This window comes from Lemur catta, chromosome 7 (assembly GCF_020740605.2).
Source record: "Lemur catta isolate mLemCat1 chromosome 7, mLemCat1.pri, whole genome shotgun sequence".
Taxonomy (NCBI): domain Eukaryota; kingdom Metazoa; phylum Chordata; class Mammalia; order Primates; family Lemuridae; genus Lemur; species Lemur catta.
In genome coordinates, this window is record NC_059134.1 from 16,589,118 (window position 1) to 16,609,001 (window position 19,884).

General features: G+C 42.0%; 1 protein-coding gene across 1 annotated transcript in view; it reads right to left on the reverse strand.

The window, feature by feature from the left end:
- Positions 1 to 19,884, reverse strand: part of FEZ1 (fasciculation and elongation protein zeta 1) — a 41,586-nt gene that overhangs the window by 8,290 nt on the left and 13,412 nt on the right. Inside the window, exons 4-6 of the mRNA XM_045555743.1 lie at positions 6,403 to 6,489; positions 4,194 to 4,362; positions 375 to 646 (exon numbers count right to left, since the gene is read on the reverse strand). Coding sequence (XP_045411699.1) covers positions 375 to 646; positions 4,194 to 4,362; positions 6,403 to 6,489 — 528 coding nt within the window. The remainder of the gene's footprint in view (positions 1 to 374; positions 647 to 4,193; positions 4,363 to 6,402; positions 6,490 to 19,884) is intronic.

Consider the following 19,884-nt stretch of genomic DNA (forward strand, 5'->3'; position numbering starts at 1 on the left):
TGCCGTCACTGGAACACCCTGCCCACACCCCTGAGAGAGCAGTCAGGAGCGGGGATCTGACCCAGAGTCCCGGGGCCCATCTCTGCTCAACATTAAATGCCTTCACGCTGCTTTCCAAGGGCTGGCCTACAGAGAACACATGCCATAGTCAGCTATTTCTTAATGTTTATATCTTGTCTGCCCTGTTACACTGTGACCCCTTCGGGGGAGTAGAGGAGACAAGTGGTATCTTTTCCCTCTTTCCGAGCCCACTGTCTGTCAGAGTGCTCTGCTCAGTAAGCGCCTGCCAGTGCACTGCAGGGTCGGCCTGGGCACCTGCAACGCTGGGGTTCAAGGCCAGGTGCACACAATCTTCCAGCTGGTTGTGCGCATACCTTGAGAGGCATCTGGTTTCCCTTCTCTATTCGGCTGCTCTGTAGGCTCAGCCCTTTCTCTTTCCGCCTCTTTTTCATCAGTTCTCGCTGCTCCTTCTGCTTGTTCTGAACCTCAATAAGCACCGTGATGAAGGAGTTCTTCACTTCCTTCTCAAACTCCAGCTCGTCCCGGCGGGCCAGCTGCTGTACCAGCTCCTCCGAGAAGTCACGGATGGCCCCCTCCACCTGGTCCAGCAGCTCAGTCAGCTCCGACCCAGACATGTGCCTCAGCCCTGCAGTGGAAGACCATCCCCCAGGTAAATCTGCATCCAGACCCGAGCCCACTGGAGTGGCTCCCGGGGCGCCACCACTTGAGATGGAACCGCCCCTTGGGGAAGACCCCCTCCAGCTCCTCAGAGGCCTTCACAACTTAGAGCATGTCCCGAAGGGAGGCGCCCGTGTATCATCTGCAGAAGAGAGCAACGTTCTCAGGAAACAAAGAAGGAAGAAGAAACAGCCCCCAAGGAAGCCCATGGATTCTGTCTACAAAAATGTGGGAGGACAGACATGCGGCTTTTTGGTCCCTTGTTCTATTTTTCCATTGTCCCCATGATATTTCTCACATGACGTGAGCCAAGAGTTGGGGGCAGGGGGTGCTGAGAGGAGAGTTTTGGCATCTGTGCTGAAGAGCAACAGAGAGGTGGTGTTTATTCCCCAGAACTGATCAAGATACAGCTGACCGCAAAATAGGCAGACAACCTGAGACTTTCTTTTCCCCTCTGGTCCTGTGGCAGAGCACACGTACTCAGAAACTCGTGAGACATGAGGAGGACTGGCGACATGCATGGAAAAATGATGCCTAGTGGGTCGGTACAGAGCAGTCTGCTACTTTCACAGAAAAGAAAGGGAACCTGAGATAATGAAAAACAGATAACTTTAACGTCTTGTCCCCTAAGACTTCTTCATTTAAAATACATTTGGGTTTGGGAGGCCAAGGCAAGAGGATTGCTTGAGGCCAGGAGTTTGAGACTAGTAGTGGCAACATACAAAAAATTTAAAAAATTAGCTGGGTGTGGTGGCGCACACCTGTAGTCCCAGCTACTCAGGAGGCTGAAGCAGGAGGATCACTTGAGCCCAGGAGTTTGAAGCTGCTATGAGCTATGATGACACCATTGCACTCTAGGCTAGGCAACGGAGACAGGCAACTCTGTCTCTAAAAAGCAATTAATTAATAAAATTTGGCCAGGCGCGGTGGCTCACGCCTGTAATCCTAGCCCTCTGGGAGGCCGAGGCGGGTGGATCGCTCGAGGTCAGGAGTTCCAGACCAGCCTGAGCGAGACCCCGTCTCTACTGAAAATAGAAAGAAATTATCTGGCCAACTAAAAATATATAGAGAAAAAATTAGCCAGGCATGGTGGCGCATGCCTGTAGTCCCAGCTACTCAGGAGGCTGAGGCAGGAGGATTGCTTGAGCCCAGGAGTTTGAGGTTGCTGTGAGCTAGGCTGATGCCACGGCACTCTAGCCCAGGCAACAAAGTGAGACTCTGTCTCAAATTAAAAAAAATAAATAAAAATAAAATGTAAGGCCAGGTGCAGTGGCTCACACCTATAATCTTAGCACTCTGGGAGGCTGAGGCGGGAGGATGACTCAAGGTCAGGAGTTCAAGACCAGCCTGAGCAAGAGCGAGACCCCGTCTCCACTAAAAATAGAAAGGAATTAGCCAGGCAACTAAAAATATATAGAAAAAAAATTAGCCGGGCATGGTGGCGCATGCCTGTAGTCCCAGCTACTCGGGAGGCCGAGGCAGAAGGATCTCTTGAGCCCAGGAGTTTGAGGTTGCTGTGAGCTAGGCTGACGCCACAGCACTCTAGCCCGGGCAACAGAGTTGAGACTCTGTCTCAAAAAAAATAAATTAATTAATTTAATTTAATAGATTAGGGAACATCTTTTAAAATGTGTCCTCATCTAATGGCATCTTTCACTTCCATCTCAGAATCCATGTTCCTTTTCCTTTCTGTTTCTGCTTTGCGACGATATTTGCTGACTTGGTTCCACTTGCCCCTTATTGTGCTCTTTGTCCTCTCCTCCTTCTATTTTTTTGCCATTTCACTCTGCACTTCAGCTGTTTTTCTGAGTCTTTTGCTGAATGCTTCTATGTTTGGGACCTTTGTGTGGCTGAGAAAGGCTGGGCTGGGGCAGTTGGGAATGCAGCGACACAGCCAAATCCACCCATCACCCCGCACGGGCCTCTGCTGGCCATCGTCCTGCCTCTGCACTTCAGAACTCGCAGGATGCAGATCTTCAGGTCATGCCTCTGGTTTTACCACTTCTCACCCGTGTTCAGACCTTGGTTCCCTGCCCAGCCCAGCCTCTCTCTCGGTTGCTTCTAAGCCCCTGTCACCCCACACACAGCTCTGCTCCCAGGCCCTGCCTGCAGCGTGGACATTGTCATCCCTACAGCTTGATCAGTTTTATACACAATTTTGCGTTTGCTGTGTGACATTTTTTTCATTTCGCACTTCATCCAGCCCTTTCTTTGCACGATCATAATTCCTATAAGAGTTAAAATGATACATGGATTAAAAGAATGGACCAACCTGGCTTCAAATGTTTTCTCCACCCCTTATGACTTGTATGTGGTGTAAAGGCAAATGCAAATTTAAAATAAGAGGCCTGATTCTCCCCCTTTACAATAAGGGGAGAGACTTTCCCTCTCCCCGACCTCCCTCCCTTTCATTTCAGAACTTTTTTGTCCTTTTCAAACGTTTTAAAGGTTTTAAAGGTTCAGGAAGGTTTCTTCAGGGGCCTGGGGGTCACTGCTTTGAAATGTAATCAGAGAAGATAATGTCCAATCTCTCACTGTGCTGGGAGCAGAGAGGCCTAATGTCACCTGACTCCAAGTTGCAAAACCCACTTAATGTAATGGGTTCTATCCACTTAGCTATATACAAGAGTGAGATGTCTTTCTGTCTTTGTAATCCCTTTAGAGGGCTGCCTGTGGTGTGTATCCGTTCTGGTTTAATGCTTATTCAATAAGAAAATTGTTTTCTTTCTCTTCTACCTTTGCAGGGAGGAGATTTCGTCTCTAATGATATTTCCCCAACAGTGGCCTTGGAAAAGTCACTTAACCTCACAAAAACTCAGTTCTCTCAGTCCTAATGGGGTTAGTGTGAGGATGAAATGAGCTTATGCATACAAAGTCTTAGAATAAGATCTGGCACGTAGAAAACACTCTAAAAATATGAGCTATGATTATTATCTTTTGTATTTTTTTCCATTGATTTTATGGTAGCATCATTTGTTGCTTTTAGATAGTGGTTCAAATTTCTTCTGCTTTAGTCTTTTTTTTTAATTAGCCAGGCATGGTGGTGCACCCCTGTAGTGCTAGCTACTTGGAAGGCTAAGGTGGGAGGACTGCTTGATCCCAGGAGTGTTTTGTTTTGTTTTGTTGAGATAGGGTCTCGCTCTGTCATGTGGGCTAGAGAGCAGTGGCATCATCATAGCTCACTGCAACCTCAAACTCCTGAACTCCTGTCCTTGAGCAATCCTCCTGCCTCGGCCTCCCAAAGTGCTAGGACTACAGGCGTAAGCCACTGCCCCGGCCTTTGCTTTAGTCTTGTTCTTTGCTTAGTTTCACCATTTAAAATTTGCTTGACTGCCTTTTTTTTTTTCTCAAAAATGCTAACTTCTTTCCTAATGCTGAGTAAGAAAGATGTTACTGACCCCCTAGATTTGCAGGCCTCTGCTCGGGGGCAGTGAGCAAGGCAAAGCACATGGCCTGGTGCCTGGCACAGAGTAGGCTCACTCTTAGCAAGCCCAGCCAGCCCTCAGAGCCCTCACCTTCGTAGGACCAGTTGTTGTTGAAGGTCTGTGTCAAGGCCTGCATCTCCTGCAAGAGAACCGAGTCTGCCTGGGAGGAGGTTTCTCCTCCATCCTCTTCTTCCAGAGCCTCCTCTTCCTCCTCGGGGTCTGGAGAGTTCTGCATCATTTCCTCAATCTCCTCAATTACCTGAAGAAGGAATACAAGAGAGTGCCGCCTCTGTTCTCTGCTACAGGGGCATTCTGGCTTGAATTTTGGCCAGTTAAGGATGTTTCTAATTAGCTGTCTGTAAAATTCCTAAAGCAATATTGTTTCTTAATAAATATTGAATAAGAGAAATAGATCTGACCAAAGGCTTGCATATACTCTTTCCTTAATGTAAAGCACTCTTTAATGTAAAACCTCTTCCAAGAGCTCCATTTAGATAAATGATTTATGGGAAATAAACTACTCTTTCAGGAACAAGGCAGAGCTGCCTGGAAGGGAACAATTACTTCAATTTGCTGAGTGCTTGATTTCTAAGTGGGAAAATATTTTATGCACCCAACTTTAACGTGAAATCCAGTCCATTAACTGTCACGATACATATGACTGGAACAAAGTGTTCCTAGGACAACTCAAAATGGGAGGTGGGGGAAACAGCTGTTTCTCCAGAACTCATCTAGACAGGAACTAAAGCTGCCCAGCAACAAGTGAAAATAAAGATAATAAAATAATAAAAAGATAGGTGTGATCTGGGGAGCAGAAAATAAATAAGAATTCCAGCTCGAATCTAGACTACTGACAGGGAACCGCTCCCAGAAGTAGAGGGTAAAACTGGCTATCTGCCAAAAGGAAAAGGCGTGAATTACTTTGTGCATTAATGGTTTACGAACAAAGAAAACAGAATAAGCAAACACCGCTTCTGGAAGTGAGTCTGTAGATGAGTTTGGTCATAAGAGTGCATTTAACATTCGTCTGTTCTCCATGCTGGGATGGACTCAATCTCCAAGGCCACTCAGTCTTTGAGATGGATTTCTTTTATTTATTATTTATTATTTATTTATTTATGTAAAGACCAGTCGAGTGTAGTAGTGAGAAGGGGGGAAAGCAGTAGAACAAGGAGTTCAATCTGTAACTGACTGTGAACAATCAAGTGAGATAACTCACTGCCTTCGGACCAACCTAAGACGGGTTTCTTCGTGTCAGACTGGATCAAAGTAAGGGGGCTTAGGGTTTCCTCCTTAAGAATAATTCTTATTTTTATTCCCAAACCTTCTCATCTGTACTCACAAATTTAGGGTATCCCTAGTCTTTGACTGCTGAAAGCCATTTCATAGAATGCGACCAAATGCAAATAAACCCCCTTTAGAATTTGATGGCTGAGTTTCTCTGAGACTGGTTACCATTGAATGCACATCACTGAGTTGTATTTCCCCTACAATCCACAAGAATTAACTGTTAGCCCCTTCCCCTTTTTAAAAAAAAAATCTGATTCCCTTCAATCTTCTAATCCCTACCTATTTCAAATCCCATTTTTTTTTTTACCACAGACAGGAAAAAGCACCCGCTAAAAAGCACTTTTTGGCATTAAAGTGGAGCTTTCTCAGAATGAGCCTGTGGAAACTTGCATGGTGTCTAGCTCAAAATCAGCACCCATAAATATTTGTTGACTAAGAAGTTGAATAAGGAACCCAGAGCCTCAACATTATCCTTCCTAAGTAATAAATTATTAAAATCAATATGTAATGAACTCAATCAAATGTGAAGCACTCTTTTTTCACAAAGAAGTGTCTTTAAAACTCCTTTTGGAAGACTCAAAAATTTCATTAAATTTTCCATAAAATGTGAGAAAATATCCATCACACAAAAGCCTCATGTGTCACTGCTCTTTCGGAAAAACAGATATTTGAGACCCTTGTTTCTGTGTCTTGACTCCAAGTACAATGAATTCAGTACGAGGCTCAGCAGGAACGGAGGCCTCTAATCACCGGCCTGTCTCCAGCCTATCAGAGACTGACTCCAGCCACCATTGAGTGTCAGGAGTTCTGTTCATGCTCACTGCGGGTGGGTAAACTGAGGCTAAGGAGAAATGTAATTCATTATCAAAGGTGCTCTGAGTCATCAACACAGTCACCACAAGACCATACATCTTTTTTCCGCCTTAAATGGATGTGGAAGAATGTTCTTTTTAACTTTTTCTCTACCAGAAGAACAAACGGTCCCAAGAACCCAGAGAGATACTCATACCTGATCTGCTGTGAGTAGAGGCTCCTCATTGATACCAGAATCATTTTCACTCTTCTCATTGAACTCTTCCTCTTCTTTCTCATGGATCTGGGGGGTCAGGGACAGATGGAATTCTGACTGGCCATCAGCAGAGCTAGGATGCCCTCTGGCCTCTGGAATGCATGATACTGACCAAGAGGCCACGTCAGCCAACAATTGTTTAAAGAGGGAAGCTGAAGAGGTGTCCAGGGTTTCATCGATTCCAAACATCACACAGCATGCATCACTGAATCTAGCTTGGCCACAAAGGAACAATAGGGGAGGAGTGGCCAGCACGATTCTGAGTCAAAGGGAACGGCACTGTTCTTTAACTCCCAGACATCCTTGGATGAACAAGGAACCTTCTCAGGGTGAGTGATACTGCAACCCAGCCTGCAGCAAAGGCATATTATTTTATTATGGAGCTTCAACCTGGGGATTTGTTTCCAGATTTTATCTTAGTAGGCATTTTAAGGAATAGGTTGTTCTAGTCCAAATAGCAATAACCTTTAGAATTTGAAGATATGCCATCCTGTTACTGGAATCTAGGCATGGCATCACAGCCGATGGAGGATGTAAGAAATCTACGTGGGACATGCAACTGAATGACCTGACCACATAAGCTAAACAACAATGAGAAGAATACTGAATGAGAAATCCATTTAGACCATTTGCCTTGTGTCTCCAAAATTCCATAATCATAAGATTCTGAAAGTTCAAAACCACCAAAATTCTAGATGTTTAAAGTCTAACAAGATATTCATAGAGGATCTGGCTTATTGACCATATCCCAAACTGCCATCACCTGACATTTATGTTCAAATCCTGCACCAAAATTAATCACCTACCAAATCACCTAATAAGCTCTATGTCCATAAGTCTGATCTGAACGTCACATAGGGGATTGGCAAGAGGAAATCTCTCTGCAGAGCCACCTCTCATCCGGGAGTCAATCCTCCTTGCTCCCCAATAGCTGGCATGCTGATTGTCCTCTTCCCTGGGGACCACATTCTTTCTCTTCTAACAGGAAACACTCCAGTTCCAATTCCAGCAACCAGAAGTAGTCTATCCTCAGAAACTTCTCCCCTCTTCTTTAAGCTCCACCTGGGCAGATACCCCTAACAAGGCACATCACCTTCTATCTCCACTTGCTTAAAACCAGCACTAGGTCATAAAAAAAAAATTAAGCAAATATATCCTAAATTCCATCTGTGCTCAACCTGGATGAGGGATAAGGGGCAGGACAGGGAGGTAATGGAATCATCTGAGGGGCTTGTGTGCCAGATGGCGACATCTATTTCTGCTGCGGAGCCCATATGCCCCTCTCTCTGTCAAGCCTACCACCTGCGGTAGCCGCTTGCTTTCCACAGTCCCCTACTATGCAGAACAAAACTCCTGGAGCTACACTTTGCTAACAACTATACTCATATGGCAGAACTTCCTTCAGGCCACAAAGTCCTGTGATAGAAATTAGCCTAAAATTAAAAGAACAAAGATACATTTTTACCTCCAGACAAAAAGTAGAAAAAAAGAAAAGAAATTCATCAGTGTGTACCCACCTCCAAATAAGAATGAGCCCAAGTTAGGCTCATACTAGAAAACACAGTTTTTTGTTTTCTGTTTGGGTTTTTTATCTTTATTTTATTTTATTTATTTATTTATTTTATTTTTTATTTTTTTGAGACAGAGTCTCACTTTGTCACCTGGGCTAGAGTGCCTTAGTGTTAGCCTAGCTCACAGCAACCTCAAACTCCTGGGCTCAAGCAATCCTCCTGCCTCAGCCTCCCGAGTAGCTGGGGCTATAGGCGTGAGCCACGTCGCTCAGCTAATTTTTTCTATTTTTAGTAGAGACGGGGTCTTGCTCTTGCTCAGGTTGGTCTCCAACTCCTGAGCTCAAGCGATCCTCCAGCCTTGGCCTCCCAGAGTGCTAGGATTACAGGCAGGCATGAGCCACCTCGCCTGGGCCTTTGCTGTTCAAATGTTAATGAACCTGGACAGTGGGGGAAGAGTGGACTCTAACAACTTTCTTTCCCTTCCCCATCTCAGGCACAAAGCTTATAGGCCTGAGTTGTCAGGCGTGGGCAAAAAGAGATAGGTGGCCTCATATGGTGGCACATGCTGAGGCAGGAGGATCGCCTGAGCCCTGGAGTTTGAGGTTGCTGTGAGCTACAATGACACCATTGCACTCCACTCTGGGTGACAAAGTGAGACTGTCTCGAAGAAAAAAAGAGAGAAAGAGATGGGAAAATCAGTTATAAGCTTATGAAAGCTACCGTGAGTTCCTACTGTTATAGGTGCTATACCCACCCCTTATTTTCTCAGATCTCCAAAGTCAGCCACCGACAAATAAAATAAAAGGAGAGGCATACACATAATATTACCAAGAGAGCCCTGGCTCCTTCCCTCTTCTACATGCGGATATCCCCCCACCTTGGGTCTCCCCACATCCACCTACCCCTGGCCTCTCCCCCTCCCTCTCTAGGCCTGGTTCCGGCATGTTCTCTCCATCCTGCCAGACTCTGCTTTGTTCTGACAAGCTCTCTTCCCTTTCCCTTACAGACTCCCCATCTTCCCTCCTTCACCAGGACAGCATCTTGTGCAGAAAGGAGAAAGCTGCGGGGAAATAACGGAGAGCAAGAGAGAGATTTTGAAAAAAGATAACTCCTATGTATATGGCCACTGTTATTCCTGTATAAGAGGAGACACAGACATTGCCACGTGGAGTTCTTTAGCCCTTTAGGTGTGGCAGTGAGGAAGCTACCTGTCAAAAACAATCTCGGGCCAGGTCATTTGAGGCTGGCTGACTTTGTGGGATAAAACTGCCAGTTGTTTCCACACTATTGAAGTGAACTATGCGCTTCAAAGAAAAATCATTCTTCTCAATGACATCGTCCCAGAACTGAGAAAACTTATATCTAGAAAAGTGTCTGGCCACCCTGATCTGTAAGCTATTCCTTCCTCCTGCTTTTGGTAAAGGGTGTGTCTCTAGCTGTAACATGGAAGCTTAAAGCTTGATAATAAATGCAGAGAATCTTCCCTGGGGCCTCTAACATTGCCAATTCTTGCTGCACGATAACCTTAATGAAGATTAAATTTCTGTTGAGTCTTTGTGTCCAATAATGACTATTATTAACCGGTGACTTTTATTAAAGAATTCCAGATGATTCCATTCATATAAAAAGGAATTTCTACAGCATACTTAGCCTTTTGTATAATATTTTCCCCCACTCACCACTATTGTTTCACACGATCAGTTGCCTCCCTGACCAAAATTAAGAGAACAAAGATACATTTTTACCTCCAGACAAAAGTGGTTGAAAGAAAGAAAGAAAGAAAGAAAGAAAGAAAGAAAGAAAGAAAGAAAGAAAGAAAGAAAGAAAGAAAGAAAGAAATTCAGCAATATGTACTCATCCCAAGGGAAGGGCAACTATGTCCCTTTTATGCTTGTGAACAACCAGGAGAGTCAATGGCTCTGTATTCCCATGGTGAGCACATGGCCGACACGTATTTATTGAAAGAATTAATGAACAAATGAAAAAGAGGACTGAAGGGTAGTACTATCCTCTAGACTCAATCTCACCTCCACAGATAATTTAGCTGTCTAGTCACCTGGAAAATAGAAAGATGTAACTTTCTGTCCGGACTTCCATTTCCTCTTGTCCAAGACAGCCACTGTCTATTATGACTGGGCCAAAGGAGACTGTCTTTTGTATCACAGCCAGGAACATAACAGGTTGATTAACTGAAAGTCTCAACAAGAGTGGAGAATTGCAAAGAAATAATAGTAAAATGGTATATACACACATAACACACATACATAGCTCAAGCATATTATTTTGATCTAAAGATGTAAATATACACTTATTTATTCACAAGCTCCTAATGTAAGGCCAAGCTTCTGTCATGGGCCTCTGGGTAGAGTTCCGCATAGTCCCTCTGTGTCATCCACATTATGACATAATTTTTAAAACGATTTCCCGTTTCCATTTCTTTATAGTAAAAGGTGGGTACACAGCAGATTGCACGGGCATCTGTCCTCTCTTCCTCCCAAACCCTACTAAAGTGAGAGTAAAGGGATCAAAAAAGAATATCCCACAGGGACAAATAAAGTAAACTGGAGAAAAGACAACAGCCAAAGAGACGCTAGGAAGCAGACGCTGACCCAGCAGGCTGGAGAGGGTTAACCCCAAGGGGAGGAAGCTTCCCAGGTAAAGGATTCACACTGAGGACGTTGAAAGGCTTGGGAATGAGAGACCTCTGGTGGCAGTGTGAGGTGGGGTCAAACAAGGGAGGACTTTTTGAGATTCATGAAGAGCAGTTAGACCCCGAGTCTCTTCTCCCATCCCAGGCAGAAAGGCAGGTACTATCCTGTCACCCTCAAAAAGCTGGAGACTTCACTCTGAGCAGGTTGAACTAGAGAGGCTCTGGACTCAGAGATGCCACGCCACCGGCAAGAGGGATGAGAGTCCTTACCAAAAACAGAGGCAGTAAGGGAAAATGGACAGACCAACCTCCCTCCCCACCTGGGCCCCAAGAACACTGGCACCCGGCTTGTTCTCAAGCAAGACGCAGGAGGACTCTTTCCTGGGGAGGCTGCAGGTGTACAGATACCTGCCAACTTTCAGAATCTCCAAACGGAACGCCCAGGTCCTTACTGACCACTTGACAGTGTGGTCCAGCAGGGGACAAGCCCTGATTCCACAGAAAGAGCTCGGCCTGCTAGAGCCTCACTTTTAAATATAAAAAGATGCCCAAGGATTGCCAGACAGAATAACCCCCAGCAGGAAAGATGGGGATTAAAACAAACATGTAGAAAAAGTAAATCAAAAGCAATATATACAGAGTACAAGAAACCTCTCCTAAGAAAGCACCTAGAAAGACCTCTTATAAATTAAAAGTATGATAGTCAAATTTAGATTTCTCAATAGAGTTAAAGGTTGAGAAAATCCCCTGGAGAATAAAACAAAACAAGTAAATAGAAAATGGGAGAGGGGAAAAATTTCAGAAGGTAAGTTTGAGAAGTTCAATACTTGAATAAAAGAAGTTGCAGAAAGCAAAAACAGAAGAGCTGGCCTCTTTTAGCCAGGACAGAGTAACTATTAACGGTATGGGACCTACCCTTTCTGCCACAAACAACCATAAGTCTGCACAGAATCTATGAGTCAATTGTTTTCAGGCACCAACACAGGCAGTGCAAAGCTGTGATCCCTGAAAGGAGGGGAACACATGAAATAAACGAAGGCTGAAAGAGTCTGTCACCTGCAGCCCTACACTGTAAGAAATGCTATAAAGAGTTTTGGGAGCTGAAAGGAAATGATAGAAAATCAGATCTACAAGAAAGAATAAGGAACACCAGAAATGGTAAATATGTAGGTACATGTAAAAATTATCTCTGGCTATTCATACCTGGTTTAAAAAAGTATATATTTTTTCCTTGTCTTGATTTTCTTAAAAGACAACTGTCTGAAGCAAAACTCACTTTGTGTTGTGGGGTATACAATGTAGATTGAAATAAAACATATGACAATGGTAGCACAAAGGATGGAAGGAGTAGACATACTGTTACAAGTGTTTTACATTTTATGTAAAGTGGCACAGTATTAATTCTAAATAGACTATGATAACTTAAGAATGTACAATATAATCCCTAGAGAAACCACTAAAAAAATACAAACTTGTATAGATAAAAATCCAGTAGAAGACATAGGATAGATGACAAGGAATATTTGATTAACCCAGAAGAAGGAAGTAAAGATGGAACAAAAGAACAACAAAACAACAAAACCAGATGGTACAATTAGAAATGCAAGATAAGGCTGGGAGTGATGGCTCATGCTTGTAATCCCAGCACTTTGGGAAGCTGAGGTAGGAAGATTGCTTTAGGCCAGAAATCGAGACCAGTCTGGGCAATACAGTGAGACCCCATCTCTACAAAAAAAGAATTAAAAATTAGCCAGATGTGGTGGAGTCCACCTGTAGTCTCAGCTACTTGGGAGGTTGAAGCAGGAGGATCACCTGAGCCCAGGAGTTTGAGGCTGCAGTGAGCTATGATGATGGCACTGCACTCCACCCTGGGCAATAGAGCAAGACCCTGTCTCAGAAAAGAAAAAAAAAGAAATGCAAGCTAGTACACCTTAACACAAATTATCACTATTATGTTAAATGTTAATGTACTAAACTCTATGCAAATGGATTAAATACAATACACCATAAAGCACAGATTGTCAGACTGAATATAAAAGCAAGACTCAACTATATGCTACCTGCAAAAACACACACTTTAAATATAAAGATGGAGATATGTGGAAAGTAAAAGGATTGAATGTATATATACACACACACACACACATACACACACACACCCCTTGCAAACAGTATGTATAAGAAAGCTGGAGTGGCTAAATTCATATCAGACAAAGTAGATTTTAAGACAAGAAGCATTACACCAGAGATAGAGGGACTTTCATAATGATAAAAGGATCAATTCATCAGAGAGATGTACCCCGGAACAGAGCTTCCAAAATATATACAACAAAAGTTAACAGAACTAAAGAGAGATTCATAATAATGGTTGGAAATTTTAATACTCTTCTCTCACTAACTGATAGAATAAACAGACCAAAAAATCAGTTAGGATATAGACGAATTCAACATTACTATCAACCAACTTAACCTAGTTGCCGTGTATAAAATGTCACAACCAACAGTTTCAGAGTCCACATTATTTTCAATGGAACATAAAACATTCATCTTAGGATGCACCATACACTGAAGCATAAATTAGTCTTGTATATTTTAAAAGATTTAAATCATACAACATACTTGTTCTCTGACAGAGAGAAATATTTCCAAATGATTTTATGACATTAGAACAAAAGAAGATTTCAGAAAAAGAACACATGCAAAAAACATTAAAATAGCCGGACGTGGTGGCTCACGCCTGTAATCCTGGCACTCCGGGAGGCTGAAGCGGGAGGATTCCTGGAGGTCAGGAGTTTGAAACCAGCCTGAGCAAGAGGAAGATCCCGCCTCTACAAAAATTAGGAAAAATTACCCGGGCTTAGTGGCCTGCACCTGTAGTCCCAGCTCCTGGGGAAGCTGAGGCAGGAGATTCACTTGAGCCTAGGAGTTTGAGGTTGCTGTGAGCTGTGATAACGCCACTGTACTCTAGCTAGGGTGACAGAGTGAGACTCTGTCTAAAAATAAAATAAAAATGATCTCACTCATCTTACAACAATCAAAACAAAAAAAAGAGAGAGAGAAAAAATAAAAAAATAACGAAAATGAATAAAATAAAATAAAAAATTAATAACAAAAATATAGCTGTAAAATCCCCCCAAACACTTTGAAATTAAACAGCATACTTCTAAATAACATATAGGTCAAAGAAGAAATCACAAGAGAAAATTAGAAATTATTTTCAATTTAATGATGATGAAAACATACTCCATCAAAATAAGAGGCAGAAAGAAACTACCCCCAAAAGTCAAAATGTGCCAGAGAAATATAGCAAAACATGAGAGAAAGACACAGGAGGAGAAGGAAACAAAATGCAGGGAATTCAGCTAAAGCAGTACTTAGAGGAAATTTTATAGCTTTAAGATGCCTATGGTGTTTTTTTTTTTTTTTTTTGAGACAGAGTTTTGCACTGTTGCCCAGGCTAGAGTGAGTGCCATGGCGTCAGCCTAGCTCACAGCAACCTCAAACTCCTGGGCTTAAGCAATCCTACTGCCTCAGCCTCCCGAGTAGCTGGGACTACAGGCATGCGCCACCATGCTCGGCTAAGTTTTTCTATATAGATTTTTAGCTGTCCAAATCATTTCTTTCTATTTTTAGTAGAGACGGGGTCTCACTCTTGCTCAGGCTGGTCTCGAACTCCTGAGCTTGAGCGATCCACCCGCCTCGGCCTCCCAGAGTGCTAGGATTACAGGCGTGAGCCACCTCGCCCGGCCTGCCTATGGTTTTTTTAAGTTTAAAATATAACCAAAACTCTCACTTTAAAAAGCTAAAAAAATGAAGGGGCAAATTAAACCCCTACTAAGTAGAAGGAAAGAAATAATAATTCCTTTCTTGATAAATTGATGCATGATCAATTGATTTTTAACAAAGATGCCAAAACAATTTAATGGGGAAGGGATAATATCTTCACTGAATGGTACTGGAACAATTGGATACCCACATGCAAAAAAAATGAATCTTAAAGCCAGGCACTGTGGTGTGCACCTGTAGTTCCAGTAACTCAGGAGACTGAGGCAGGAGGATCACTTGAGTCCAGAAGTTCAAGACCAGGCTAGGCAACATAAAGAGACTCCCCCCAATCTTAAAAAAACAAACAAACAAAAAACCCTGACCCTTACCTCACACTATACACAGAAAGTAATTTGAAGTGGAACATAGACAAAATATAATAGCTAAAAGAAGAAAACTTAAGAGAAAATCTTAGTGACCTTGAGTTTAATAAAGATTTCTTAAATACAACATAAGAAGCACAGGCTATAAAAAGGAAAATATCAATAAACTGGACTTCATCACATTTAAAAAACATTTGCTCCTCAAAAGATAATGTTAAGAAAATTTAAAGGCAAGCCACAGACTAGGAGTAAATATTTGTAAAACATACACCCAACAAAGGATTTGTATCTAGAATATACAAGGAACTCTTATAACACAATAATAAGAAAACAAACAGCGTACTAAGAAAATGGACAAAAGATTTGAAAGGCACTTCACCAAAGAAGATATACAGATTGTAAATAATCACTTGAAAAGAAGCTCAACATCCTATGCAAATTAAAATCAAAATAAGATATTACTATATATCCACTAGAATGTTTAAATTAAAAAGATCGTCCATAACAAGGGCTGGTGAGGATATGGAACAATTAGAGGTCTCAAACTAGAAAACATTTGGGGGTAGTTCCTTAAAAACTTAAACATATATCTACCACATGACTCTGCCATTTCACACATAGGTTTTTACCCGAGAGAAATGGAAGCATATGTCCACACAAAGACTTACATAAGAATGTTCATAGCAGCTTCATTTATAATATTCAAAAACTGGAAACAATAGATTGTGCATCTATAGGTGAATGAATAAGCAAATTGCGGCATATCCATACAATATGATACAACTCAGCATTGAAAACGAATGAACTGTTGGTACAGGCAATGACATGGATGCATATCTAAATAATTATACTGAGTTTAACAAGCTAGACAAAAAGAGTACATACGGCATGATTCCATTGATACAAAATTCTGGAAAATGCAAACTAATCTACAGAAACACAAAGCAGGTAAGTGGTTTCTCGAAGTCTGGGGATGAAAAGGAAGGATGATAAATATGTTCCCTATCTTGACCATAGTGAGGTACACGTGTCAAAACTTACCAAATTGCACACTTAAATATGTGCATTTTTGTATGCCAATTATCCTTCAATAAAGCTATGGGGGGAAAAAATAAAATAAAATAAAAGGATAATACATCATGACCAAGTTGAGTTTATCTCAAGAATACAAGGTTGATTTAATATTGAAAATTAATTTATGTAATTCATCACATTAACATAATAAAGGAGAAAAACTATGTAATCATCTCAGTAGAGGCAGAAGACAGAAATAACTAATCTTCTGAAAAGTAACACAAGAAAACATGCCACAATTTCAAGTCATGAGCTTCCAGTTGAAAGGGTTCCCTGAGCATAATATAATGTATAATGAACAACAACAGCAACAAAACCTTATTCTAAGGCACATTATTATAAAATCTCAAATGAGAAAGGAAGAAAAGAACATCCTAAGGCTTCTAGAGAAAACCAAAAAAGAGTCACATATAAAGGACTGCAAATCAGAAGGGATTTCGGGTTTCTCAACAGCAACTGAGAGCTAAAAGAGAACAACAAATCCCTCAGAATGCTAAGTCCAAACTTTTTTGTGACCTAGAATAACTACCTATGACAGGCAAATAATGATATTCTCATATATTCCAAAAAACTTATTTCTTGGTACCCCTTTCTCAAGAATATACTTAATGTGGTTTTTTTTCCACCAAAACAAGGGACTATATCTAGAAAGATAACAAAAGTCTTTGTCCTTCGCAACCAGAGGACAGGAGAGAAAGGCAAGAATCCTCAGGATGAAGGTGAAGGACATTCCCAGGACAACAGCTGTCCGGTCAGTCTAATGTACAACTAGACCAGTGTGCAGCAGAAAGATGGAGGGCACTAGTTGGGATGTTTTCAAGAAAAAATATCGAATTGACAGAATACAAGTATCTAATTTTTTTAACCATTGCCTTGTTTATATTTTTTATTTTCTGTATATTGTGATGTTTTGACATTTTAAAAACCTTTTTGGTGGGCAGAGACTGCACCAACGAGGCTAGCAAAGGGGCCGGGCATGGTGACTCACACCTGTAACCCCAGCACTTTAGGAGGCTGAGGCGGGAGGATCATGTGAGGCCAGGAGTTTGAGGCTACAGTGAGCTATGGTCACGCCACAGCACTCCAGCCTGTGTAACAATGCAGCAGAGCAAGATCCTCCGAGACCCTGTCTCTAAAAAAAAAAAAAAGAAGAAGAAGAAAGAAAGAGAGAGAGAGAGAAAGAAAAGAAAGAAAGGAAGGAAGGGAGGGAGGGAGGAAAAGAAAGAAAGGAAGGAAAAAAGAGATAGCAAAAGGGCTCAGCCAGGAGTACAGGAGTACGCCTTTGATGTGCAAACTAACCCAAGCAGAGCCACGACTCCTTCCCTTGGCCCTACACCCCAGGAGGCAAGAGTCCTCTCTCTGCCTTAGTCACCCCAGGGCCAAGGTACCGGGCAACTAAGGACCATCCCTGTAGTTTAGAGCCTGCCGAAATTATTCAAACTAGCCAATCCTAAACTGTTTAACCTGCGCTGTCTAGCATTTCCTGAGGAAACCCCAAAAAGGCAGTGGCCTGGCCTTGCTCCTTCTGCCTGAGGACACTTGTGCTTCCCCACGTGGCCCTGCATGGCGCGCCCTGCCTCTTGTTTCTAGGACCTGTGAGTATAATAAACTTAGTTTCCCCGAGCCTCTCTTGTGTCTCTACTTATGGCTGCACCTGACTGACCACCACGTGAAGAACACAGAACAGCCAAATACGGTGAGGTTCACAGTTTGGTGAGAGTTTAGAGTTGATAGATAAAAAGACTGGAAACTAAGCAAAAGAAAAAACAAGGCAATTCTTAACTTCAAGTTAAACAAAAAGTGGTATGAGAGAGGAAATATTCTTATAGAACACTACATAGTTTAGCTGGAAATTGTATTAACATAGTTACAATAGTGTATATATTTAATACTGAATTAATTATAAATTGGTGCCAACCCTATATTAGAAAGGAAAAACAGTGTGTGTATTGGGGGTGGTATAAAAGAGTGATAGCTTTGTCTTTCGTATTACAAAGTTAATAGATAACAGCCTAAATTGATAATTTTTAAAAATCAAATAAGTTTCAATATAAATATACTATTCAAAAATTGGGGCTGTATGCTCCCCCACAAAAAGAATCCTCTAAAAGATATATGTGTGTAGCCTCTACAGAGTAGGGAAAGATGAGGCAAGGGGCTGCTGCTTTTATTTCTTTTAAGTCTTGTACTTATAATGTATTACTGAAAAAGCACTGACTTTGTAAATTACGTACATGTGTCACTTTGATTTTAACAAAGGAAAAATGGCTCTCTGCAGTCACAATTCAACAGTTTGTATAATATTTAAGTAAGTTAGCTATAGTCACAAGGACAACTGATTCTTGAAAACGGAAGGTGGAAAGTATGAGGGCTTACTAGAAAGAAGCCTACCAGATACGTGAGCTCAGCATGCCAGGGGCTCTGGTTGGTATGTTTCACAGAAGGAATACAGAGCACTGGTTAATCTACTAAGTCATTTAAAGTGAGGTCAGTTACTAAACCCTCTACTGTAATTAATCCAGATGATAAAGGAGGATGAAATAAAACAGCCTTAATCCATCCACTTTTGCTACTCTGTCCTTTTCCCATGGGTTAGATGGACGAAATACTACAAGGAGCACGCAGAGCTCAAGATTGTCCTTCTCAGGGTCATCCAATTCACCCTGAAATATTAACCCTCTTGAGGGAAATCTGCAAATGAGGATAAATTAAAGTCCTTTTGAAGGGCATGCTATCTTATACACCTTTGGTTCAATCCACAAAATGAGTTGGAACAGTGGCAAAAGAGATAAAGCAAAATCTGCCTTTTGCACCATGATGGCCTGATTTAATTTCAGTAACTAGATTCATTCCACTGTTGCCTCCTTCTCCTTTGCATTTTGGGTGAGAACTAAACACCATACATATAAGCATTGCCAGAGGAAATGTGAAGTTGAGAGTTCAAAGCAGGACCTGAGACACAGCCTCCTATGTCAGTGCCAAGTAGATTTGCAGCAAATCTTAGTCTCAAAGTCACCATCTTACCTGCTCCACTCAATGAAACCTTGAGGTTTTGAGTATTTTGGATTGCTAATTATTAGAAGGGTTAAGAGGGATATACGGCCACTTCTTCAACAGATTGGCCAACTGCTGATTTCTTTGCTGGACTATTTTGAGCAATAATCTGCAAATATATTGACCAGTAAGGGAAATCTGTTTCCTGTTCTTTTACTTGGATTCAATTCTGGAGCACTTAAAAAAATTAGACCCACCCTTCTCCATCATTTGCTGGGCCCACAGGGTTGTAACAGCCCTTCCTGATAAGAAATTGCCATTTTTTTTTTCACAGCTGAAACTAGAAAACGAAGCAAGGCAGAGGCAGAAACTGGCTTTTAACATAGATAGAGCCATTAAATGATTTCACCTTTTACTATGCTGTAAATGTTTGTGTGCCCCTAAAATTCATATGTGGAAATCCTAATGCTCAAAGTGACAGCATTAGGAGGTGGGGCCTTACGGAGGTGACTAGATCACAGGGGTGGAACCCTCATAAATGTCCTTATAAAAGAGGCCCGAGGGAGCTCGCCACATGAGGACACAGTGAGAAAGTGCCCTCTATGAACCAGAAAGGGGGTCCGCACCAGACGCAGAGCTGAGGCCGTGATCTTGGACTTCCCTGCCTCCAGAACCGGGAGAAATAAGTTTCTGTTTTTGTTTATAAATTACTCAGTCTAAGTAACTAAATTACTAAGGTATAGCAGCCTAAACTGACTAAGAAATCATTCTATGTATACATGCAGCCAGGAGAGGCAACTTGGAGCCTATGGAAATCAACTCAAAATAAATACCCTCTTTATTTTTCAGAAGCCCTTAGACTCCTTTCTTCCTTGGCTTCAGTAACCATGGAGTGTGACTCTGGTCCAGACACATAAATGTCCCCTTGGTTGAGTTTCATAAACAATTCTTCCCCATTGCATGGCCACCTCATTAATATCTGGGCCCCACCTCTGGCCATCACCAGGGGCAAGATCTGTCCCCAGTTGTTCTCAGCACTGCTTTT